The sequence below is a fragment of the Oryzias melastigma genome, linkage group LG17 (assembly GCF_002922805.2).
Source record: "Oryzias melastigma strain HK-1 linkage group LG17, ASM292280v2, whole genome shotgun sequence".
In the NCBI taxonomy this organism is placed as follows: Eukaryota; Metazoa; Chordata; class Actinopteri; order Beloniformes; family Adrianichthyidae; genus Oryzias; species Oryzias melastigma.
The window spans coordinates 25,492,791-25,518,822 of record NC_050528.1 but is presented as its reverse complement, the minus strand read 5'-3'; the positions used below and the strand labels follow the sequence as shown (position 1 = coordinate 25,518,822).

At 38.1% G+C, this 26,032-nt stretch overlaps 2 protein-coding genes across 8 annotated transcripts in view; one reads left to right on the top strand and one right to left on the bottom strand.

The window, feature by feature from the left end:
• LOC112147695 (amyloid beta A4 precursor protein-binding family B member 1-interacting protein) overlaps nucleotides 1–6,182 on the top strand; it is an 18,527-nt gene extending 12,345 nt beyond the window's left edge. For all 3 annotated transcript variants that reach the window (XM_024274248.1, XM_024274249.2, XM_036216358.1), the window contains 10 exons: nucleotides 119–318; nucleotides 402–473; nucleotides 535–694; nucleotides 763–884; nucleotides 965–1,039; nucleotides 1,114–1,257; nucleotides 2,277–2,387; nucleotides 3,768–3,866; nucleotides 3,950–4,052; nucleotides 5,599–6,182. In XM_024274248.1, coding sequence (XP_024130016.1) covers nucleotides 119–318; nucleotides 402–473; nucleotides 535–694; nucleotides 763–884; nucleotides 965–1,039; nucleotides 1,114–1,257; nucleotides 2,277–2,387; nucleotides 3,768–3,866; nucleotides 3,950–4,052; nucleotides 5,599–5,732 — 1,220 coding nt within the window. In that variant the 3' untranslated portion in view covers nucleotides 5,733–6,182. The remainder of the gene's footprint in view (nucleotides 1–118; nucleotides 319–401; nucleotides 474–534; nucleotides 695–762; nucleotides 885–964; nucleotides 1,040–1,113; nucleotides 1,258–2,276; nucleotides 2,388–3,767; nucleotides 3,867–3,949; nucleotides 4,053–5,598) is intronic.
• Nucleotides 5,924–26,032, bottom strand: abi1b (abl-interactor 1b). 5 transcript variants are annotated; one of them, XR_004949484.1, is made up of 12 exons: nucleotides 25,775–26,031; nucleotides 21,554–21,721; nucleotides 17,586–17,762; nucleotides 14,094–14,108; nucleotides 13,413–13,516; nucleotides 12,767–12,907; nucleotides 12,480–12,580; nucleotides 12,093–12,308; nucleotides 10,650–10,739; nucleotides 7,879–8,064; nucleotides 7,477–7,760; nucleotides 5,924–7,195 (listed from the first exon to the last, which is right to left on the bottom strand). XR_004949484.1 is itself a non-coding variant. In XM_024274246.2 (11 exons), the coding sequence occupies exons 1-11, from the start codon at nucleotides 25,889–25,891 to the stop codon at nucleotides 7,585–7,587; spliced, it is 1,491 nt and encodes a 496-aa protein (XP_024130014.1). In that variant the 5' UTR covers nucleotides 25,892–26,031; the 3' UTR covers nucleotides 5,924–7,584. The 5 variants fall into 5 exon arrangements, 4 of the variants coding, with proteins under 4 accessions (XP_024130014.1, XP_036072249.1, XP_024130015.1 ...); XM_024274246.2 differs by having other exon boundaries at nucleotides 5,924–7,760; XM_036216356.1 differs by lacking the exon at nucleotides 10,650–10,739 and having other exon boundaries at nucleotides 5,924–7,760; nucleotides 25,775–26,032.

Sequence of the window (26,032 nt, the reverse complement as noted above, 5' to 3'; positions counted from 1 at the left end):
TGGTATCATGAAATCATAACTAAAGCACATGCAGGTTTTATAAAGCTCTGCCTCCTTTTAAGAGTTGAACCTGTGACCTTTCACTCCTGAACAAACAGTTTCCTTCTTCTCCTCTCAGAGTCACTCAACGAACTGGAAGATCAGGACCTGGATGCTCTGGTGGCCGACCTAGAATCAAAAAGCTCCTCTGAAGAATTACCCCCCTTTGAAGAAGCCGTCAGCCTCGTGGAGGAGCAGCCGCCTCCTGCTTTGACTCATGAGCCGCCGCTCACAGTTCCCCCTGAAGTGACTGAAGAACCGTCCAGTTTGATGCAAACTGTAAAAGATTGATAAAAATGTCAAGTTTCCTAAAAAAAATCTTTATACAAATGACATGAGGATTCTTGAATTTTTCTATTTAGACAAAAGCTCAAACAAAGTTGGATAAAATTAAAATGGCTTTGGAGAAGCTGAAAGAAGCTAAAGTGAGAAAGGTAATGCCCAAAAATACATTTCAGTCATTCTGAAGCAGACAAACTAACCAAAAGTGTTCAGTTAATAGTAAAAGTCCTGATGAGTGACGGCAGCTCCAAGACTCTGATGGTGGACGGGAGGCAGACGGTGCGAGAGGTTCTGGATACGCTCTTTGAGAAGTCACACTGCGACCAAAACATTAACTGGAGCCTGTGTGAGACCAACCCCGAGCTGCAGATCGGTGAGACGTCCGGCACGCACGAGAGACGACAGGACCCCAGCGCAACCTCAAACCTGTGTCTGTTACAGAACGAGATCTGGAGGATCACGAGTTCTTCGTGGAGCTCCTGTCTGACTGGATTCGCCACAGCGAGAACAAAGTCCACTTCATCACAAGACCCCATAAGTATGTGATGTTCACAGACCCACAAGTGAGTCCAAAACAATCCAGTATCTTCAGATTTGATGAGTCAGAGTTCATATCAGTGAATGTTTTCCTTTCATCCGAAAGCTGTTTTTCATGTGGAAAAAGAAGATCTCCAGTCAGGGGGTTGTTAACAAACAGACCAAAGAACTCCTAATCAAGGTCAGCAGCACAATGAATGCATTTGTGTTGTCTGTGTGGTCATTTTTAGCAAGCTTTCTCCTCTGACTCTGCAGGAGCATTTTGGAGGCTCCAGTGTGATTGTGCCTGATCTTGAGGGGAAGCTGTACCTCAAAGAAGATGGGAAGAAGGTCTGGAGATCTCAGTACTTCCTGCTGAGAGCCTCCGGCCTTTATTATGTACCCAAAGGAAAGACAAAGGTACAGAAAAAAACAACAACAACCTGTGAATTTTTTCATGAATGCACCAGCAGTTAAACATTATTTTATTTTTACTATCATGCGTTTTTGTGGGGCATTAAAAGAAAATACTCGCCCTTAAAATCACAGTGCATGTCTTTTTTGAAAAGTTTTTATTTAAATGTGTGGATTTTTATTGTATCTTCTATAAAAAATAAATAAATAAAGGAATGGCATGTACTTGCGTGTTTTTATACACACAAAGAAATTTACAATTAGTTTCCTTAAATTTTACTTTTTTTTTCTTTAAACTCTTTAGTTCAAGTGAATGTTGATTTATTGAGTTATATTCTGTATTAGCAAGAATAAAAAAGAATAATAAATAACATGTGTCTTTGAAACCTTTAACAGAAAGGTCTCACTGGCCATTTTTAATTGAATAACAAGTTTGCCGTAGTCGCTCCATCTCAGCTAGCTGAAAAAGGCGCTAAAAGCATCGGAAGTGACCGTGAAGGCCCTTGAGAACTTCTAACGCACAAAAAAATCCTAGGGCTGACTTACTTGGGGGTTGTTTCACCCATAGCCTTTAATAAAGGAAGTGCTGGCAGCGCCACCCAGAGGCTGAAAGTATATTACAGCTGTAGAGTTTTGGAACATCATAGAGAATCAATGGGAAACGAGTTATTGGTTTTAACCAAACTTTCCAAGACCAAAAGATAACCCTAGATGACAAAATAAGATGACAAAATAATAATTAAAAAAAAAAATGAAACAGATTGGAACAAGAAAAAAAACCAACAACCTACAGGTATACTTCCTGTGTCACTGTTTTTAGTGAAGTCAAATGTGTGAAGTCAACATGTCCAGTGAGAATGAAGAAATGACTCAGAGTGTGTCTGCAGACAGTTTGTCATCAGTTTTGCTTCACGAGATGTTCAGAGGTTATAGTCAGTTTCTGTGAAGTGATCCCCACAAATACCAAAACGCTCGTGTGCAGCACTTCTGTCAGTGTGATGAAAGCTTGTTTTTCCTCCCGCCAGTCTTCGTCTGATCTCGCCTGCTTTGTCCGCTTTGAGAAAGTCAACGTCTACACAACCAGCAACTACAGAGAGAAATTCAAAGCTCCAACCAGCTTCTGCTTTGTGTTAAAGGTCAGTCACAGTTTGTGGACTGTTTCTTGTCTCCAAGGATGCACCCATTTTTTTTTTCTTTTGGTCTGGTGTGCTAAAGTCACTGAGGGCTGAATCTGCTGGTGAACACAACAGTTTCCATGTGTCAAAGATTCATCCTGGGATGCAAACTTCACTCTGCTTAAGTGGTTACAGAATCAAAAACAGAGTCTGGAATCCATGCAGAGTGCAAAAAAAAAAAAAGAAAAGATAACAATTGAAGGAGTCAGCTTTACGTCAAAGTTAAGACATCATAAAAAGAAAGAACTTAAATCCACCAAAATACTTAAAGTCATAAAATTAAGCTAGGTTTATATTCATAATCATAGTTGTGCCTGTGCCTCTTATACAGCTAGCCTGACGGGAGAAATCCTGACAGATTGAGGTGATCATCCAGCTTTGAAAATAAGCTTTTTTTTTTTTTTTCATTTGTAAAAGGAGCTTAATTTTGCATTATTGACAGTGGGCTCATTCCACTGACTTGAATTCTGACTAAAAAAGCGTCTTTTTAACTTGAAGAACTCGATATAGAAATTAAATACCAAAAAATGGAATCCTGTATAATGTCCACTTTTAGGAGGGCTGATTGGATGGCATAAAACAGTGCCAGTCATTCAAAAGGACGAAAAATGAAATTAAATTGAGAACATCTAATTTTTTAAGGAAAGAAAACGAGGATTCAGTTGTGTTTCTACCACCAGAAGTGAACCTGCAACAGTGTGAGGTCATCAGAGCAATTTTTGTTGTGACACCTCTGCAAAAATATTGTTTTTTCCATCAACTATACTGCATAATAGTGAAATTTTCTAGTCCAAATAAAATTGTTTTCTTATTTTATAATTCATAAGAAAGTGTTTTATTTGTATTATATCACTTATTTTGACATTGCATTTTATCACAAAAAAACTAGAATAAATAAAATGAACAATTTCAAAATTTTGCTGGTAGAAAATAAAAGCCCATTATTTTTTTTCTTTTTTCTATAGATGCATATATTAACTATCACATTCACACATCTTGCAATTTCCCCCCAAGGGATGACTGAAGAATTTTTTTTCAAATTCTTATTCTTGTTCTGACCTCTGCTGGTAAAATCTTATATTACAAATGTTGAAATTGAAAAGGCTGTTTTGTTGATATTATCGACATATAATTAACATAATATAATAATAGACTGTGCAGTTATTGGTTGATATTCGTATTTAAAGGCATGAAAACATATATCATAATTCATACTCGGCACAGTTTGTGGATCTTCACGAATGACCAGAATTTCTGTGGCATCTATTAAAATGGTTTTCTTTCACATTTCTTCTTCACTTTACATTATGAGCTGCATATCTCTCCATTCTGTGCTCTCAGCATCCCTGCATCCAGAAGGACTCTCCCTACATCAAGATCCTGTGCTGTGAAGATGAAGACTCTCTCCTGCTTTGGGTCACCTCAATCAGAATAGCTAAGGTCAGCTGCAGCTCTGTTCACTCCCTTCAGTCTCCTTTCTGTCTGAGAGTTTAAGCAGACATGTGTCACGTGTGTGTGTTCAGTACGGACCCGTCCTCTATCAGAACTATCAAGAAGCTGTGAAAAGACTCTCCATTCTCCAGACTGTACGGAACAAAGATGCCCCCAGACTCAAGGACCAGGATGGTGAAGTTTTAAGACATTTACTCAGACTAACTTTAAACAGAATGCATTTTCTACAAAAGTCAAACTTTGTTTCGAAACTCACTCGATTCTTTTTGAGGGTTGCTGGAGCCTATCCCAAGGACATTTAGGTAAAGGGGTACTCACCCTGGACTATTTACCAGTCAATTGCTACGCAAAAAGTCAAAATACGTTTAAAAATGTATAGTTTGAAAGGCAAAAAATGAATAATTTAATGAATAAAAATGGGATCATACATAAAACAATTCCATTTTGTCATTATTTATTAAACGTTTTTAATGTGAAATAACAAAAAGAAAAAAAATCATTGGTTTGTTGAACTACAAATGGAAGGCAAACTTTTAGTTTTGTAAATGAATGTGACTTTTTTTTTTTTACCTCTAACGTTACTGTTGAAGGATTCTTTGTTCATAAATCATATTGATTGGAAGCTCCTTGAGTTCTCATGACTTCAGATGAGCCCTTATCATCAGCCTTCCACCTCTATGCTTGAAATTGATTAAAACAAACAAACTTTAATTTCAATAAATTTAACAATTTGATTCATATTTGTAATTGTGTAAAACTGAAGTTGTTTTCTCTAAAACAGCATATATAACAACTGTAAAAAGTGTTGGGACTTCTAAATGTAGGACTGGCAAGTGCCTTAAATTGTTATTAATTTTTAAAATTTTTAAAGTTTAAAATTTTTAAGTTTTTAACTTTCTATGGTTCAATAATTTTACATGTAAATGTAAATGCCTAATTTGTATTTTTTTGTTGTTATTTATTCTGTTTAAGCTCATATGCCAGAACCATATGAGATGATCAGCTGCACCGAGTATCTATCGATCAAGGTCTTTGCTTAACGCCTCAATAGTGGGGCAGTAACTGAGAGACAAACACCACAGTGGGCATCTGTCCTACACAGGGTTTACTCCTGCAGATGTTAGCCAAATGTTTTTAATGTTTTGTGAGCGCCCCCTGCAGGACGAGGCCGAAAAACCTACAAATATCATGGAGGACCTCGAAAGATGTGAATCCCCTCCAATCGCTTTGTCCTGAAAATTGTATTTAACTTATTAATTACAATTTAATGTTTTTTTTTTGGACGACAATGTAATCTAATCTTTTATGTTCGATTTAAATGACTTAATCAGATCATTTGCAGTCTCTAAATTGTGTGAGATTGTGTGGACCTGCGACAATCTGTCCACCTTTGACCAACAATGGATGGGATAGGCTCCAGCAACCTCAAGGCCCCAAAAGGGGAATAAGTGAGATTTAAAAGATGGATAGATAAATGCTGGTGTCTTTAGCTTTAGGAGGGTATATCAAACTACTGCACTGTTTGAGTAGATTTGTCGACCATAGATGAAAATATTTAATTGTTTTTAAGTAAAATAGAAACACAGGATTGAAAATGGGAGTTCACATAAAGTACCTGCAAGCAACTTTTCAGGCACTAGATCAACCCTGAGCTCAGTGATCCCCCTCAACCCGAATACGTCCGTCCACTTTGGATCTAATGCTCTTTTTGTCTCCGTAGATCAGTCCAATGGCAACACCTTTGTGGTCAACCCATGTGCGGATCCATCTCCACCGGCTGAATTTGATTCAGATTTAGACGAACCACCGCCTAATTTCATCCCTCCATCCCCCCCAAGACACGCAACCCCCTGACTCTCATCTCCTTCAGTCAGCGGGCTAAAAATGACTGCTTTAAGCCTTTTTATTGTTACATGCTTATAATTAGGGGGATATATTAAAATTGTACATATTTATTTGCACTTCCTAAATATAGATACTTAAATAAAATGTTTTTATTGTTTTATAAAAATGGCTTTAACAAAAAAAAAAACACTGTTCATTCGTGTGCTTCAATGAGCTTTTTATTACAAAAAGACTGTACATAAATTTAAATGACCACAATCTATATACATAGGACACACATCAGATTCTGTTCCCATGAATATTTCTTTTTTTTATTCCACATTTGATCAGAAGAAAAACACATCTGAAGAAGGTGTCTTCTCCCATGATGCCCTGAAACGTTTCAGTGGTAAACATTACAAATTTTCTGTATGCCAGTGATCGTCATATGATTCTTTTTTTTTTTATGGAAAAAAAAAACGTATAAATAAATCCTTCACATACAAACTGCTGGCAAACATTCCTCAGCAGTCTTGGACATAAAAAGAATGCAAAGCTAGAAATAGATCAGTTAGAAAAAGTTGATTTCTCACAAAAAAAACGACCTCATGATGGTAAAAAATACTAAATGAGATGCAGTTTACCGTAATGACAATACTTTCCTTTCTCAAAGGCTCAATGAATGCTGCCTTTTTTTTTACACATCTAAAACCAGAAACTGTTACCTTTACATCCATGAAATGTTCATTGGAAGATATGTATTACAAACGTACACTATGAGGACAGGCATTGACTTCAAAGGTTTCGTTTGCACCACAAAACACTGTGGAAGGGGCAGTCTCCATGTTTCATTCCCTCGCCGTGGGCAGCAGAAGTCATTCGTGTGCCGAGTCGCCAACATTCACTACAAAACAGGTTTGATGAGGCCAGTTTACAATCAAATGTAAGGTCGATATGAGGAAACTAAAGTTCTTGGTCAGTTCTTGGTAGTTTTTTTGAGGTTGCTTGGGTTATCGTGGTCACTGAGCACCAATGGAGAAGCACCACACCGGCAACCATGCAAAGAATAGGAAAAGGAGAAATTAACTAAACTAAATGTTGCTATACTACAATAAAAACCGACTGTGAAGCTAAATACAAGCTTGTTTGTTTGCATGGAGCTGTGCAACAGCGTCTCCGAACGCAGTGGCAATAATTCAAGGATTCATTTGTGGCTTATCATAAAAAATAAATGCCTTTACACAATAACTTTGCCCGGATATAGGTAAGATGACAGAAGAAGCATCCCATCTTGGCACCACTTCCACTGAGCGATGGAAACACTGGTGATACACACTGATAAATGCACTGACAGTTGGTCACAATACAATTTATATACATTTCCATTATGTCTTTTTTTTATCTGTAAATTTGTGTGAACGCTCACCTTTTTTGACAACCTGGACATGAAAAGTAGTGTTTTTTTTTCTTCAGAAGGAGGAGGGTCTGATACTCTAAAGTGTTTGTAAAGAGAAAGAAGCATTTTATCACAGGAATGCTACACAGGATCCTCTGACTGGATTTAGGTAAATACGACGGAGCTTTACAGTAAGATCCACCATGGTCGAGTTTTTTTTTTTTCTTTTTTACTTTATTTGGTGAGACAAAAGAACCCTACATGCTTGGAAAAAAGGTAATAGCGCTCGAAAAAGTTTGTCCTACGTACGTCCTCCCTTTTGTTTCCAGTGTAAACGAGCAGACCCCAACCTTTCAGAGATGTAACTCAAAAACTCACCGCAGCACTTCGTTCATAACAGGATGAGCTGCATACAACTGTACATCTTCACCTCTGGCTGAAACTGGGGGCCACAAATTGTATGATTAGGTTGTTTTTTTTTCTCTCTTAGTCGGCATAGTGCATGATTGATTCGACGTAGTTTCCAGGAAAAAGTCCCGTGACGCCGTTGCAGACGCCTTCAAACCAGCCGTCGTCGTTCTTTTTAATGATGTAAATGATGGCTCCTTCCATGAAGGACAGCTCGTCCTCCTTATCCTTCGTGTAGTCGTAGATGGCCACAACTACAAACAGAAAAACACAAGAATTCATGAGATTTTAATCAAAATGACTTGCTTCATATTAGCTTAATTTTTAATTACACTTCAGTACTAATCAAGAGAAGCCTCCTGTGGGCCTGACCTTTCTCTAAGTACGCCTTGGGGGCCCAGTGGGGGTCTCCATCAGCGTAGGGATCACTATAGTGGACCACAGCAGCGTCTTCCTCCTCGTAGTCAACAGGTGGAGGAGGTGGGGGCGGGGCGGGATCCTCAAACACACCCACGTCCTCTGGAGGAGGGGGAGGCGGCGGCGCTGGGCTGTCTGTTACTGGAGCACAGAAGAACGTCCAAAAAAATGTTTTAGTTTAAGTCACTTTATGTGATTTTTGGATTAATCTCATACACTTGAATGAATAAACGTTAAAACAATTTCACACTCACTTCTAATGTTTTAATATCCTGATATTTACTGTACATTTCATTTTAAGTTCAAAGCTTGTGCTAGAATAAACTCACCAGAAGTTGTTAAACTAAAACGCTCTAAAGCATTTATGGTGAAAAGATGAATTCATTGATATCTAGTGTTAATAGACCCTTTTCACGTGACAACCCAGTTGTGGTTAGACAAAGGTTACGAGTACGTCACTGACTGCTGCTTGTTTGATTATGAAGGTATTTAGGATTTTATTCTTCTAATTTATGCTAATGTTAGCTTTCTACAATTGGTACAAGATGTGGGGCTTTAAAAAGGTATTTTTTGCCTAGTTGCTTAAACTTCCTTGTTTACAAAATCACTGAAAAAAGAGAAAAATTAAGATGATTTCAGTGTAAATTATTTTTACAATATTTTATAATGTTGCTCTTCTTTGTTTTTGCTCATAACTGGAACCAATTAATTGGAAATTGTCAAGAATATAAACAAGTATGTGACTATTCACACATTCATTTCTGAAAATACGTGCGGACAGAGCTGAACTTTTTCCTCGGACGCATTTATTTTGAAAGCTGAAAATTCGTGGTTTAATGACTCTTAAAATATTCGCTTGGTCACTCTGTAACCATTCCTGTTTTTACAATTAACCCTCAAAATTTCCAGTAAAACAACAAATACCCCTTTTACAACAACTACATTTAACCTTGGAAGCAATTAAAATGCGTCCAGATATGCAGCAATGTGCATCTTTGCTGCATCTTTTACATTAGTTTCCATCAGTTTTTGTGCTTGATCGCACTTAAAATACGTGTGAATAAAATCAGCCAATACATAAACCGTTAGAAAAATATCTGTTCAAATGAAAATTCATTGTTTTTTAGGGTTGTAACGGATCACAAAACTCACAGTTCTGATCGTGTCACGGTTCGGATAATTTTTTGGATCAGTAAAAAGTAAAAAATACAACAGCAAAACACAAGATAAAAGCCTAAAATTATTTTTTGGAAAAGCTTCAAAACAAATATTTAATAATGTTAGCTCATTGAAGCCTATTTATCAAAAGAAAACCTCTTTAAACTTTGAACACACACAAAAAAAAAATGCTAAAGCCTGTCTGATTACATTTACATGTCTTTAGACCAAATTTACAAAAACTGAGAGAAAAGAAAGCTTAAAAACATCTATCTGTCCAAATTAAATCCTACATAAATCAGTTAAAATTAAACTTAAAATAATTTTTTGGTATAATTTGTTCTATTGAAACCAACTCTGGGATCATTTAAATATTTAAAATAGTTGTTATGCATAAAAGAGGGCACTGCTGTGGCCTCTTTTCCTTTATGATCCCTTTCGCTTGCCATACTATCGTCCCCTGACTCCACACGTCCCGGTTACGGAGCAGCGGCTTTCTCCTGTGCGGGACAGCTGATGCTATGGCGGATCCTAACTTCAACTTTAAAAAGTAGCCATACATAAAGCAGACTGAAAATAATGCAATTTTTCACTTCTAATCTGCTTTCAAAAACAAAGATCTTTGTTTAGCTAACTTTAATTTCACTTTAATTTGAGCTTTTGGTTTCTAAATGTCAACATCAATAAGTTTGAGATAAATGTTACTTTTTGTTTTACAGCTTCTTTCTTTTCTCTGCTCAAAGAATCAAACCAGCTCGTTTTTAATCCCTGACACAAATGTTGAAAAATTTATCCTGTGTGCCAGAGATAGCTCAAAAGCACAGCAGCTAAAAAACAATGTTATAAATAGTCTTATTTGAATATTTCTGGTTTGTATTTTCTTGTTATGAAAATGGGCTACTTGCCAGTAGAGCTCTATGGTACATTGAGCAGAGTCTCTGACAAGTCCAAGAACAGCGAAGCTGCATTTAGATCACAGGAAGGTCTTTTTTTTTCTTCTGTGATTTAGTGTTAAAAGAGCTGAATCACACACTTTCCTAAGGCTGAGCTGCAGGATGATGATCTGTCCAGAACAGCTGCCACAACCGTCCACAGAAGACTTTCTTTGACACACCCCAGCGGGTCTTATTTGCCTGCTTCGCACTATAAAGTTACGTCAAAATGAAAAATAAACCCTGGTCTGAGATAATCTCATAGTTCAGTTAATTAAACTATTTCTGCAGGCTGACCGTTAAAATGAACATTTAGGTCACATTTTCTGACAGAATGTTGGTGGATCAGGAAAAGCCATCAGGTCATTTTTTTTTTCTTTTCAGTGGGCAAAACGTACAGGAAGCAGGCTTTCAATGATCCATCACCATGGCAACACGGAGACTTCTGATGGTCTGTTCCACCCCAAGCCTGTCTGCTGCGCGATGAAAGCATTTTAAGTGTAGCTGAGTGAGTGAAGCAAGCCATGAGAGAAGAGTGCGAGGCAGCGTGGCGTCTGAGGAAAGGTGTGTTCAGGTCACACCTGCGTGCTAAACGTTTTCAAACGGACAAAGTATTTTTTGTGACATTTTACTTACTGCTCTCCTGCATTCTGGCCACAAAGCCAGTCAGAGGGATCTGAGGGGTCAGCTGGACCACAGGAGGAGGAGGTGGAGGAGCCACAGACACTAGAGCAGCCAGACGAGGGGGAAGAGGCAGAAACACAAAAGCCAGTGATGGACAGGGAAGACGACAGGAACACAGAATCAGCAAAAAAAAAAAACAAAGGATTGAAAAAAAGCTTTTGAGCTTAAAACAGGGCTGGAATAACTTTATTCATAATAAATTCTTTTGTATCGCACAAGCTGATATCGCAATGTCGACACATTTTTGATTTATTGTGTAGGCCTACTCCAAAGCTACTAGGATATGTTTTTTTATTCTTTATTATGCATTTTTTGGCTCTTGCAATTTCTACTCAAGAAAATGTATATAATTTTTTATGTATTTAGGAAACTAGTCTCATCAAAGAATCTACATTAGCAGCTGTAACATTAAAAGCAAAAGCTATAGCAAGAATGGCAAAGCACGGCATCAAGCCAAAATCCTGCTCTTGAAATGAGTATAACTGTACCATGTAGTAGAAATAATAAAAGAGCATCTGTGTGTGATCCCGCTAATCTAATCAAACGTTAGCTTTAGATCACTTACATCTTTGCCATCTTTTGGCAGCAGAAAGCGAGGCTTTTAGCCGCTCTGTCTTAAAGCATAAGAGAAAAACGCAGACAAACAAAAACACAGCCGTCCAAGACATGATGTCAGACTCAGCCACACCAGCTCTGACTCATAAATCACATGTAATGGAAGGCCGTCAGCTATCTCCCTGAGCCGTTATGCCGTATCACTCAAGCCTGCCGTCACCTCTAATCCTCATTTCATCCACCGCTCCACACTGTGCAATCAGTCGGCTCCCTGATCTGACTGCAGAAAAAAAAAAAGCTTGTGCTTAGTCCACTCTGATTTCAAAAGTTGCTTTTAGTTCGGCAGAGCTACACCAGCTACAACTGCAGAGACAAGCTGATTGCCTCTCTCCTCTCAGATGAGACAAATAACCTCTTCCTTTTCCACTTTGTGCCTGGATGGCTGTCCTTTAAAAGCCATTACGCAAAAATGCCCCAGAGTCAGATCTGCCTAAATAAATTCTAATCTACTAGCTTTTATGCACATGTCCTGGGTATCCCGTAGTCTGCCAGCTGATTGTGTTTTTCTGTTCTTTAATGCCTTCTTAGTTCAGCTTTCATCTACTGGTGGAGGAAACAATGTCATAACTCAATTAAAATTAGTAGTTAATGAGAGGAACAAACTCTACAGCAATTCTACAGTGTGAAGACAATACAAGGCCTTTGCTAATAATATTTATCAATTCATTTTAAAGTTCTGAGAAAGTCAACCCGCTTATGAACTGTACACTTAAGACGATGACAATTTCAGATCACTTTATTTCTTTTAATGCAGATTCTCAGCTCTTTTTTTCATCCTACCTGAGTTCTGTGAGAACGCTGGACCCCCGTTGATGTGCGGCTGCTGGGAGGAAACAGAGGGGGCCCGGCGGTAAGTGCCGGTGGCTGACACCATGGAGGCAGAGGAGGTCGTAGATGAGTTGTGGCGGGAAATCTGACGGGAGATGGTACCAAACTGGGACATTGGGATGGGGCCCAAGCCGGGGCCCTGAGGCACAGCAGCTGAGGATGTGACCACTGATGGGAATGAAGGAAATGTGCAGCTTTACAGAGACTGGAAGGCAGGGGGGTTGTAGTTCCAATTTAAGCTTTAATCTAGACTCACTTAGATAGTAATTGAATTGCTCCAAAATCAAGTTGAGTAGAGAATTAGAATGGAAAACAGAGAGTTGAAGCTATTGAGCTCACCTTGTCCCATACTGGGAGGAGACGGGGTGGGAACTGCAAGAGGAATGCCGACTCCACTGCCTCCACTGTTCTCCCTGCCACCGCTCCCACCACTGCTGCCACTGCACACAGCAGACAGTTGGACTGTCATCACAGGACGTGTGGGACAAGCGTGATTACATGACAGTTTGACATGCTGTCATTACTTCCTCACTTCTCAATCTGGTACAACAGCTTTCTTGTCACTGTGGCAACACATTCACACTTGGCAAAAAAAAAAAAAAAGACTGGGAGCTTAGGGGTGATACCTGTGCGTCCTTGGCCTCTGGTTGAGCGAAGCTGTGCGTGCAGGACTGTTCTGGTTGCCCAGTCTGGCTGGGCTCGTCATGTAGTCGTTAGGCACCACTGGAGGCTTAACAGGCTCCAATGTCTTGTAGGGAGTGTTACGTCTGGATTCAAACAAAGACAAAAGCAAATACATGAATAGAAATGTTTTTGCTGAATGTACAAAAGTTTTGTTTTCTTATTATCATCTTAGTCTTTACTTGTTAATTAGCTTGCATCTGCAAAAAGAGCAAACTGAGTGTAAAACTGCTGGATATGCAGAAACTGTATTAGCTTCCTGTACAGTTGTGTGGTATAGAAAGTAGTTTTAGTGGCTTTAGATCAGTGGGTTGAGCAGCCACTGGTTCATAATCTTCATATGGAAGACAGTATTGACCTCAATTACAAGAAACCTACAGAACTCTTTGAATGAAACATTCTATAGACTAGTATTTTTGTCAATATGCAGGTTTTTGTAGAATTTGAAATGTCAAATGCTAGTATAAATATCTCATTGATGTTACTTGTTTACGATAAAAGTAGTTGCTTGAGAGATGAGAACAGTTACAGCAGAAGAGGAGCAGTTTTCTTGAGTTCAGACCAATACATTGCAACAATTTAACTTCTTACCCAAGTGTGCCACGACCTGCCATTGGAGGGCTAGGAGGTTTCTGCGAGGGTGGGTTAGTTCTGGAAATGGTCCCTCCTCGGCCTGCTGCATTGTTTCCATGTTGCTAGTGAAGCACAAGAATGATCAAATGTTAGTTTTACTAGAATCTCTGGCTTGCTAACTTTTATTTTGACTGCCAACAAATACAACTGTAAGTCTTTGGAATCATTTTAAACACTGCCTGATTGAGTCATTTGTGTTTTCAGCCTCTTTTTATAATACAGACATATGTTTGTATGGCGTATGTTCAGACAATGAACAGGAAACATGAGACAGGAAGATCAGGCAAAGGAAGGACCAGAGTGAATGAGGTAACTAATGCAATACTGACATCCTGACCAAATAAAATGGAGTGTCACTCATTTAACTGCTTTTATTATTTGATGTGCAATAATATTTCAAACCAGAAGTACGAACCTTATATAACTAAATTTAACTAACAAAAAGGTAGCTTCTGAATTTAAGTTAAAATATTGTTAACAAACATATTGTTTTAAGTCAATTTTATCCTGAATTTTAAATGTACAAGGCAACAGATTAGGCCTAATGAATGTTTTTAAATGGGTGATTAACCATCACAAACACAATGATCCTGTGACTGAAATCTGGTCAACGAGTGCAGAAATGCAGCCGTTTCTTACCTTGGCTTTGAGCCACTGAGCGCAAGCAGGTAGAAAGAAGAGAGAAAAGCAAGACTCGCTGGTTAATGGTCATAAAAGAAGACTGTTTTAATGGCAGAAGGTGTAAAATATTAATAACCAAATAAATTGTAAGCATAGATTATGGTCTCTGGTTAGAATATAAAGCTGAAAAGGGATCAATAAAGAAAACATTAGCATGAGCATAAAAAACTTAAAGGACATTGAGGGTTTCCTGAATAAAATTGCACTGGTCTATTGGTCCGCATTTCCTGCAGTGGTGAACAGTGTATCAACTTACTGCCCACTTTCAGACCTCAGATCTATACGTTTGAATAAAAATGCTTTGAAAAAATTTGGGCAAGTATACTAAGTGGAAAAACAGGAATGTGTTGCTTAAACATGAAAAACAAAAAAAATAGCAAAACCCCTTTGTATTGTTGTAATAGAGTTGTAATATCAGCAGAAACAAAATACTTCCAAACTGGAAAACAGGATTTTGTACTCCGGAAATGGATGTGAAGTGATATAAGGTGCGAGCGTCCTGGCATGAATGAATCCATGAAATCCAAAACAGTAATGCATAAGGCAAACTCTTGGTCACAGAAGGCAAAGGTCAGTAACAAGAATGAGGCAGGGTATAAATCCAAAGCAGTTGAAGGTCGTAACTTGGGCGAACTAGCTCAAGGTAGGAATGCGATTGCGGCACTTTAGATCCTTCTCTGGACCCGAAATGTGATGCTGGAATGAGCAGAAACTACTAGAAACTGGCAGTGGTCAGAGGACAGAAAGGATCTTAAGCCTCGTTTCTACTGAGCAGTCCCGGTCTGGTCAGGTACGGTATTTTGAGCGTTTCCATTGTAAAATAGACCTATTAAACACTACAAACTGTACCCAAAAAGTTTTTCCCCTTTACAGTGCTATTCAGGGGTAATCTTCTTTCAAACAACATTAAATTCCTGTTGTACACAATGTACCAGAAGTAAAACAATAACAAGGCGAGTTGCTGAATGACCACTATTGTTGTTGCTTTTCAAGTAGTCGCACTCCAATGACCCAATGACACTCTAGCGGTCTACAACACGCATGCGCAAAAAACAAACCACTCAGTGGAAGCAAGGCTTAACTGAGTGGAATTGCTTGCCAGAAAGCTGTACCGTACTGGACCAGACCGCTCAGTAAAAATGAGGCTTTAAATACCCGATGGCTCTGGTTAGTTCCATTAATCTGATGAGGATAATTAGCGGCACAGAACACCAAAGCAGCATGATAGAGACCCCCCTCAAGACTGGCACCAAGTGGTCCAGGAGGTCGTTTGTGGAACTCCATGATAAAAGTCTGGTCCAGGACAAATCTAGCAGGGATTCATGATTACTCTCAGTCTACCAAAAATGCAAACTCCAACCCCATTGGCACGATTAAAGAAGGGGCTGGAGAGATTAGGCAGACCTACCATTGATAAACGTGGGGGTGTCAGAGACTGGAGAAGACAAAGCCAAACATAAAGTTGTCTATGTCTCACTTTTGCAATTAGGAATAAATTGACAAAAAATAGTGCTAGTTTCCTATGAGCATCTTGAAAAGGAAGATCCTCTATGGTCTACCCTAAAACATAAGTAAGTGTCCAACGTCTGCAGTATCAGCAACGTGTAAACTTGTTTCCAGGCTAAATAAAGCCAACATATTGAAAAACTGGGCTGAAGACATGATGCTCCTGGGACGATAAGGCAGTATTCATAAATCACCTCAAACGCCAACAACCCAGTGGCAGAAGATGGAAGCATGTTGTGGACATGTTTGCCCCGGACAGTCTGATGTGGCCACGATGACAGATCCCGAAAGCACAAAAAACAAAGGCTGGTCTCCAGGTGCTAATTCAGCCACTTTGACTGTCCATCTGACCGGGGGTGGAAACAGACTGACAGAAATGCAAAGCAGGCAACAAAACCAAATCTATGTATTTGTGTCACACAAACACTCATCCATAAATGTCTTTTCCCCACTATGGCCACAGCTTGCAGGGGGAAAAAACCCTTTGATTTCACAGATGTCCTTTCATTGCCATTTCTAAACAAACATCTAAAAGAAAAAGAAGCAAGATGAAAGGGGCTCTGCTCAAATACACAGAGAAAGTCCACACATAAACTAATTTCAGGTCCCTGTGAGCCTTCTTTGTGCATTTCCATCATTACACTTATGCTAGGGTTTAATCTGGGCTCTAGAGCACAAGGAAGTCTAAAAAGTCCTGCAACCATTGGGAGCTCAAACTAACCTAATCTGGTAAATCAGAGTAATGCCTATGACAGTTATTGTCGTAAAAGGGGCAAGAGTATTCATTCCTGAATGTGTGATCCTGCCCTAAATTCTCAAGAGTCCACCACAACTACAAAGAAACAGGCTGTAGGGACTGAGTGTTAATAAGATCCAAATTATGTTTTTCCCCACAGACAGAACTTAGAAGATGGGTAAATCTAGAAATACAAAATACCAGAATTGCACAAACACATGCAGTCAATGCAGTTCATAATATGGTACATCTGTGTGCAGCAGTGAGAATCAAACCTATTGAATTATTCACCAATGTCTGCATGAAAGAAAGGTCTCGGGGAGGTGAAATGTGATATGCATTTCAGTCTGCAGTGATACACTCAAAACACCAATACATTTTTACTACACAATACTTTGTCACTTTGAAAATTCCCTTCATAATGAGACATTGTGTTAAATGTGTGAGTTTATTTTGATGTTTGCTCATGCTGAGAAAAAAAGGTTCCCTTTCTGTAATTTTGACTGATGTGAATCGATTTCTATAGAGATCCATCATCTCCCACAACCATGAATGGGGCTCGATTTGCATAGTGGTCCAAGCCAAATCTGTCTCAGTGAGCCAGCTCTCAAAAGAGGAAACACTTGGGTTTGAATTTGAATCAGCGGATGTTTGAAAATCAGCGGACAGCCACTATCTCAACAGAGACAGACGCGGGGGGGAAAGAGGGGTGCACAGGCCGAATCAAATACATTACACAGATAACCGGGTACCCACACTCACAAGTACCAAATACTAAACAGAAGAGAGGAGGTAGAAGAGGATGGCTCATGGAGAGTGAGAATAAAGAAAACAAAGAAGGAGCCGGAAAAGGATTGAGATTTCTTTTTTTCCCCTCAGGGTGGATGTGATGGTGTGAGTAACACTTGGCAAAGATTTGTTGCTCGCATTTACACACACAAGCACCACACATCCAGTTTCTGATTTTGGTGAGCACACAAACACAAAATCTTTGTCATCCACAGTAACTTTCCATAAAATTAACATTTTTAATGTTCAACTCTAATAAAACAACAGTCTGATGGAAGTTTTTGGTCAGAAAATTATGTTACTTCAAAAGGTTAAATAAAACTGATAAACATAATTTAACCAAAGAGTTAAAAAAAAGCAAAAATATAAATGAACCAAGCCATAGATTTTTTTTTCTATTAATAAAAAAAACCTCTCACTTTGACACCGTGTCCCACATCATCCAGCAGGGTGTAGTCGATGGGTTTCCGGATGTAGCGCACCGGCCGCTCCATGTTTCCCGGGGCAATGATCTTGTGAGTTCGGGAAGTGTTCTTATTTGTGGTCAGGATGCCAATTTCTCGACGTGCTACTTTCTCCTTGTGAATGTCCACAGTCTGCAGGAGGAAATTTAGTATTAGGCCACACTAGATGAAAGAAACAAGTGTTGTCATTCTGCAAGCAAGACCTTCCATTTTATTTATGTTTTTGTATTTAAGATACCTTAATATTTATGCATTTTATAAATGTACAGTTATAATGTCAGAAAATGACAATATTACAGGGATAAATTCAATACAAATATTGTGAGCTATCATATTGTTTGACCAAAAGTTTGCATGTTCATATGGTAAATTGTTTTTTTCTGTTTTCTTCATAAAATATCTAAATAAAATGTTTCAATTTCAATAAGGGGTTCTACTAAAACTATATCTTCATATATTTAGGGTACAATAACCACAAATGATATTAAATTTCTGCAAACAATACAAGTAATAAATTAAAGACAGATCCCTTCTGAAGTTCTTAAACATAATTTAAAAAATTAAATGTTTTCTTGTCAGAATATTTTTTTTCAAGGTAATCTTGTATTATTTCTCATTAGATGTTGGCTACGGTTCATTTTCCTTGAAATCCTCTTTTGTAAATGTTTGCACAAAAACATTTTGACTCCATGATTCCAAAATAAAAGCAGCTTTTTTTGTAATGAGTGGAGAAAAAGTAGTATATTTTAGAAAAAAGATGTCAGAACGAAAGTAGGTTTATGAATTGGCAAAACTTCATACATTCAGCTAAATTGAAACAAAGAGAAAAAAAACTGCTGGATTCTGGAAGGCCCGAGGTGTCTGATTGAGAAACCCTACATTAATAAATCAAATGTTTACATCTGCTGTTTAGATGGGGCCAATTTTCCAAAGCTTGCCTTTGACCCCTCACATTAGGAATAATTGGAAATGCGAATGACCTACGTCTCCTCTGTGATTGCAATCATTATTACTCACATCAGACACCTGCAGCGACTGGCCCTAAATTAATGAATGATGATGAATAAAAGTGCAAAGAGTGAGCAATGCTGAATAGTGGGGAGGGACTGAAGGGTGTGGAGGAATAAGTGTTACAGATGGGCTTAACAAGAAATGAGTAAATGCGAAACACTTCACAAAAATAGGAAGAAACAGAGGGTACGGTTGTGTGTGAGGAAGTTAACTAAAAAGACTGCCACTCATCAATTTTCTTTAAAACTATGAGGATGTTTAAGAACAAAAGTTGACCTCTAGTTGCCCATCACTCCCTCTGATGTGATGTATATCTGCTGGGAGAGAAATAGCTACAAGATTGGAGGCGAGAGTGTAAATTTAAAAGGAAGTGGCACACCCTGCTTTCAGCTGGGAAGGAAGAAAAGATGTCCCGCCTATTTCCTTCCAGTGATAAGGGAGAAGTGAGGAACAGAGAAAGCGAGAGGAAGAAAAGAGAAGCTCAAAGAGGAAGAAACTTAGATAAACAGATGAGGCAGAAAGAAGTGTGGAGTCATCTGAAACCAAAATGGAGAAGAGAAAACGGGAAAGAAGACATTTGCTTCTGGATTGGAATTTAATCTTAAACCTCTTAAGCAGACAAGACAATATTACATCTGTAACTTTCTGAGAACAAAGAAACATTTCTAATACAACAAATTTGAACAAAACAGTGTTTCCTTTTGAAAACAGCCTGTTTGAAATGATCTACAAAACACACTACATGTACGAACTATTACCTAATCAGGGAGTTGTGTTTGCCCTTCCTGATTTCTGTCATTGTTCTTGTCTGTTGTAATCTTTCCTTAAACAGATACGGATGTCTACTGAACCTTTGTGGAGAGTTTTTGCCTCTAAAAGGATCCTGATCATTTCTGCAGAAGTCAATCTTTTTAGCTTCAGTCTGATATGTCACTGTTTGTGTGCCAAACCAATTGTTTTCTCAAAACAATTTAGTAAATTGGAATATTGCTGAACATTTGGAATGGGCCATTAATAATAATCTTTTGAATCCATAAAGCAAAACACTGCCAAGGCAGTATTGCACTTTAAAAGGTATGTTGAATTGAAATGGATTCACGACCAGCTTTACCAAAGTGATACATAGTGCGTAAACGTTGCATAAAATGAATATCAAATGTTTTGACGTAATACGAGTAATATTCTGAATTTTAGTATTTCTAACTATTTTCAGAAACGTTTGAATAGGCTAAAGCTGTGCATCACCTTCTTTTTGCCCATGGCTGAGATAAAAAAAAAATAATTTGAATTGATCTTCAGTTACAAGAAGTGATAATAACACATTAAATCCACTTAAAAAGTTTTTCTCTGATTTAAAATGATATATAAATACAGACATATTTTGTACTTTTATTACATATGTCTTTAGGTTTTTATGTAAATATCAACAATTTTAACAACACTAGTTCCACTTTAGTTAGGCTTAAGTAAATAACTGCTTTTCAGAACTAAATTAAGTGTAAATTGAACGAAGACTTTATGAATCTAAATGAATCAATTCAAAACTGTCAAAATTTGAGTTCTCTTTGTGTCGTTCCGAGCCCGAGTTAAAATGCAGCACGTTTCTTAAACATCCTCATATTTTGAAGATTGATGAAGAAGATATACGAGTGTTAGGAAGGGCATATGGTGTAAAACTCTGCCAAACCAAGTGTGCGGATTGCTAAAAGCTTATTTGCTGTGGACAGGATATGGCAAAAGGTGAACAACAACCAGGGAACTAGTTGCTTTTTTGAGATTCATAGCTTTTGAAATGGATTAGACCGCTTAGACAGTTGTTTGAGAGAAAAAAGATAAGATTAAAAAACTCAACTTTATTAAAAGACTTTGCTCACAAGAAAGAATTTAGAGATAGAAATGGATTTAGAAATTCTGGTTTTATCTGCTGTGTCCTGATGAAAAATTGTGCACAATGTAATCACAAAAGCATAGCTTCAATCTCAGCATTCTTCATTTTTTTTCACCAACTTTTATGTTGTGGTAGAATAATATGACATGTGGATCATGGGCAACTTTTCACAATGCGTACATTTTTTTTTTCCCCACACTTTTTTTTTTTTAGATAGCAGAGCGGAATATAAACAGAACGACTGCAAAGATAAATCATTTTAACTAGAAGACATTCAGGATGTTATGGTATTTGCTTCAAAGGGATTGTTGAATTCTAACTTTAAAAAAAGAGTGTATTTTTGCTAAAGTACCTAATGTTTTTTTGTCTTCATTTACTTAATTTAGTTTTCAAGGTTTGATTTTAATGGAGCCACAAAACTGAAGGCATCAATTTGATGCGTGGATTATTGCTGACATTATCCCCAAGTGCTGAAGAATGCAGAAAATGGCAAAGAGGCTGTGTTACAGCACACATGCTTTCATTTTTAGAACCACAGCTGCTCACAGAGGTGGCAGCAATGAACAGTGGGGCTGTGATTAAAGCAGGCTGTCATACTAACACGTTAGACTTCGTAGAACTTTCTCATCTTGAGGAATAGCAAGAGTTTAAGATCGCTGAACACTTGAGCATTTGCCCATCTAGCTTTGTAAATTCCTCACATGCTGACCTCTCATGCTCACAGACACTTTGAAGCCTCCAACCAGCTGAAGCTGAAGTATCAGTTGGTGTCATCAATCACAAGTGACCATCCTCACACGATCGATGAAGTAGTTAAACTGTTGCTCATTAAACTGTAACTATCCTCACTCCATTCTGCTGCGTCTGGAAGCTAAAAATGCAAATCAGGAGGGTGTGCTGCTTCGTACCTGACAGGCTTAGGCACAGAGGAAAGGGAAGGGCTATCGAGTTGTACAGTGGCTTACAAGGAGAAAAGAGGGACTGATTGTAAAAATAATAATGAAATCTGGGCTGTGGTGTGTACCTGGGAGATGTGGTTGATGGAGGATTCCATGCGGCGCAGCTGCGAGGCCTGGATGTCCAGCAGCTGCAACACATTGTTTGCTAAGGCATTGATTTGGTAGGCAACACTGGCCAGAGACTGGGTGGTGTAGGCTTTGGTCTCCTCCAGGGCTTTCTTTTTGTCTTGAGCCTGGCAAGCAGAGAAGAAAAAAAAAAAGTCAGAAAAATCAAGGGAAGGATATGTGGGAGGAAAAAAAAACGAGTAACCAATGAACAGGAGAATTTAAAAGGAGAGATATCGAGTAGAATTTGAACTCTGTATTTTCTGCTGAAAGTGAGAAGGCTTCGTTCTACAGAAAAGAGTGACAAAATCAGCCTGCCTTTGCTGGAATTTTAAAGCAAATCCATGCTAAGCCCCTGACGAGAAGCGAAGACAAATCTTCCGGTCTGTGGAGGAATAACACAGGCTGGAACTGAAGAGCACAACAGTGAGCACCTTAGGAGTGGCAACATGGGCCAGGTGCATGGTGGGAGTTAAGCCCTAAGAGCAGGTATGCCAGGACTTTTTGTAAAATCCCAATTCTCTACCCGTCTGCACAAACCATCTGTTTCTAAATGCCTCCACACAGTAATGGGACTGAATGGACATATTAATAGCCTGGAAACAAAGCATGGATAATGCTGCCACACAGTGAGGTCTTCCAAAACTGAACTGCCAAGCATTGTCAGGGAACACTGAATTCTGTTCTAGTTTATAGGGATTCAAAAGTGTTAACATTTGTATTTTTTGTACAAAATAACAGTTTAGCGGTCACGTGGCAGTTTCACTGGTGCAAAAAACCTCAGAACTCCACCAACTTATTTGTGTTTTTTTACACAAATAGAAAATAAAACATGATATTATCAATTTATGTATGTTTTAGAGTCTTCAGCCACACTGTTGAGATCTCAGATTTATCTTCACATCATAAACAGCCACTTCAGATCAGAAGAGGATTCACAGTTTTTCCATCAAATTAAAAAAAAAAAAGTGTGACTTGTTGCGTTTTATTTCACACATCATACTGAGCTCAAGTTGATCTTATCAAAGACTGGCTGGCAGGAGAATTTGTCCAGAGAAATATTAAGGATATTAGTTGGACAACTGCTGCCTCTTGTTCTGTTAAAAATTAGCAAACAAGCATTCATTCATTCCTTCATCCAAGCCCACTACTGCATATCCCTTTTTGGGGTCATAGAGTTCCCAGAGCCAAACATAAATACTCTCAAACAAAGATAGTATATTCCAGAAACAAAATAATAGAGGTAATTTTAAAAAAGTCATCCACCACAAAACAACAGATACTAAAGTCTGTTTGAGACAAAAAAACATACCAGACTTCACTGTTGAGATCACAAACATTCAAAAAGATGCTATTTTTAGTAAAAGAAAGCCAAAAAAAAAAAAGCTGAGCTCTACTTTCAAGTTGGCAAAGTTTGCAGGTGACAGATGTTTGTTACAAGTATTGGAGCTAATAATAAAACCTGACTCTATTCTAACACTTTTATGTTGTACTTTTGTTTCTGTCATTCATCACAAAGAAGAAAAGGAGATACTTAAAAAATGCAGTTTTTGAGGTGGTGTTTGCATGTTTTCTGGTTGCAAAGGTAACCTTTCTGTTACGAAGCCCCATTTTGTCCCATAGAGTTAAACTATTTACTTAAAATTGAATTAAGTGAAAAAAAAAAAAAATCAGTCTAAGAAATCCTCATCTCTTCGCCAGTATCAGTACATAGACCTCAGACACCCCACACAGCTCTGAACAGGATGAAGCAAGTGCAAAGAATGGATCTTTCTGCGGTCTCTAAAGACATCATTATTTAGGAGAAGTCAAATGCGCACATCTTCACTTTACAGGAATGAGTGTCCAGCAGCAACAAATTAGCCGACCATTTCAAATGCTGCAGTACTGTACGACTTTAAAAATCTGCATTAAAGGGATGAAAAGAACATAAGCATTTGTGCTTTCAGTATTTTTTTTCCTCCCAAGTCCTTTAACTTTTGCACAAACAACCCATCAATCCCCCATTGACAGAGTTGTATTTGTTGACTATCAGTAGCAACTTTAAGGATGATTTTTCAAGCTCTAACTGTTAAATAAATACCAAATAAAGAGCATGAAATGTGGGTAAATGACTAGGCAGAGACCAGTCGTCATAAATGAAACTCAATTACTATCAGCTATCACCTTGCAGCAAAATCAAACTGTGAAAAAAATATTACAATAAGTGTGTGCAATAAGGCAAAATACAAAAAATAATAATCTAGCTGCAAGAGTGAACATATATAAAGGCTTATTATATTACTCACAGTCACTGTGGAAGTGTATGGCATGCTATATTCGCAATTTAGTTAATTAATTACCATTTAAGTATTTATTCATTTCCATATACAGCTAACATGGGTATCTAGGGCTGCAATATTGACTAAATCCAAACTTGATTGAATTTAGCAAAAGGAAGAGGAAGCAAAAACAAAATTTCATCTGGTAACAGCATTATGGGTATAGGAAGAGGACCAGCAACCTCTACTTACTTGCAAATAGGAGTGCATTTGGGTCATCCATTAACAAGGAGGCAGATCATTTAAAGAACATTAAAACAGGACTCTGTTCTTCTTCTGCGCAGCTTCGTCAAGAGGATTTTGTTCACCCCGAGAGCCTTTTTAACCCTAACTGCTGATGGGAAATTGAAGTTATTTATTCACTATGTAAGTAAAGTCAGCAAATTTTTTGTTTGAACTGAAGAAGCTACTCAGATGAGCGGTTAAAAGGGTTCTAGATTAATGGAACCCTGTGATAACCTGGATGACTGAAAATCTTCGCAGATGTGGAGCATAATGCTTTAATAGTTTTTAAGAGTCTTTGGAAGCAAAAAGCAACATGCGAGCCAACATTGCCCCCCTTCCGGCTCATAAAAAATCATCACTAAAAATGCAATAAAATAACATCTGAACAACACAAGGAAAACTAGCAATTAATACACATGGGTGCAGTAATATTTAGAATTACCAATAAAACCAAAGGAAAACAAATAAACAAAATTAAGGCAACATTTAAAGTCTAGCTAAAATTACTGACTTCACCCTCCAACCATCTTGCCGTCTCATCTCAATGTGAAAGTCCTGCAACACTAAACGGTTTGGCAAATGTGATCTGACATACTGTGAAATTGTTTGATAAAATTAAAAAGAAAAAAAAAAATAGAAGACAAAAAAAAAAAAAATCACTGAAGAATAGTTCCTGGTCTTCTTCCCAGCATGCAACTCTATTTGACTCATATCGCCGAATCAAATAGGCTAAATTCATGAAGATTAATAATTTATAATTATTGGGGCGTATTAGGGAAATAAAAATGATAGTAATTTCTTTAAAATAAATAAAACGCTATAATTAGCATAATGATAATGCATCCTGCACCACTTTTGAAATATTATTGTAGTTTGTGGAAGTTTAAAATGAAACTAGGAAAAACAAAAATAGGTTGAAACCCCCAATTTAAAATTAATTAAGCCTCATTTTAGCAGCTTATTTTTTATTCTTTCAACAATTAAAGGTTTTCTGTGACTTACAGTATTGAAAAATATATAAAAATGAAGGAATATTATGTATACATTGATGGAAGAGCATAACAAATGAATAATTAATGAGATTCTGTCGGTATAACAAATTAATAAAGTCTAAAAATCTTTAAGTACATGTAAAAACGGAGATAGGGAAGCACATTATGTGTTTATATATAATGTTGCAGAGATTAGGTTAGCATTTTCACCAATTTAATGCTAAAGTGTTAGCCCGTCATATGTGGTTTACGTCAAAAAAAGGTTTTTAAAATGTCTACAATGTTTAAAAGAGAAATTGGGTCGACGTTTTCCTACACAGGTACCTTCAGGAGAAAGCTGTGAGTGACAAACCTCTTAGTCATGACAACGACACACCCTCTGAAAGCCCCCAACAGCTTTCGGTACACAGAGAAAAAGCCTCGTTTAAAACAAAAAACATCGACACGCAGCCATGCTCGACAAGATACAGAGCCGCGCGCTCTGTCAGCACACCGGGAGAGGAGGCCACTCGGTGAAGCTAGCGGTTTGAGGGCGGCTTTCACAGAAACCAGCTTTTCCTTTCCCTGTGGTTTTCACTCTCTTACAACACCAAACACGACACACACGCACAGAACATGCACGGAGTCAAACTGCGTTTCTTACCTGAACATAATTGTTTTCACAGTATTCCGCTACCCGCGACAGATTCTGGTAGCTTTCCACGAGCGCTCTTTTACCGGCAGGGATTTCCTCCTCTAATAGCATTTGTAGCTCTGCCATCTTACATCCCTTTGCATTTCTCTCCTGCCCGTTTGTCTGTTTCTGTGCGAGGAGGCGGTGATGCTCTGCTGTTCTGATGAGAAAGGGGCTCCCCCGCCTGGCATTGTGGGTCCGCTGGCTTTCTATTCACAACCACGGTGG

Coding starts and splice junctions, on each gene's coding strand:
- abi1b (XM_024274246.2), bottom strand. CDS start 25,891: ATGGCAGAGCTACAAATGCTATTAGAGGAGGAAATCCCTGCCGGTAAA. Junction 10,740..12,092: donor AGCGTTCTCACAGAACTCAG/GTAGGATGAAAA, acceptor TGGCTGCTCTAG/TGTCTGTGGCTCCTCCACCT. Junction 8,065..10,649: donor GGCCAGAATGCAGGAGAGCA/GTAAGTAAAATG, acceptor TCTGTGCTCCAG/TAACAGACAGCCCAGCGCCG.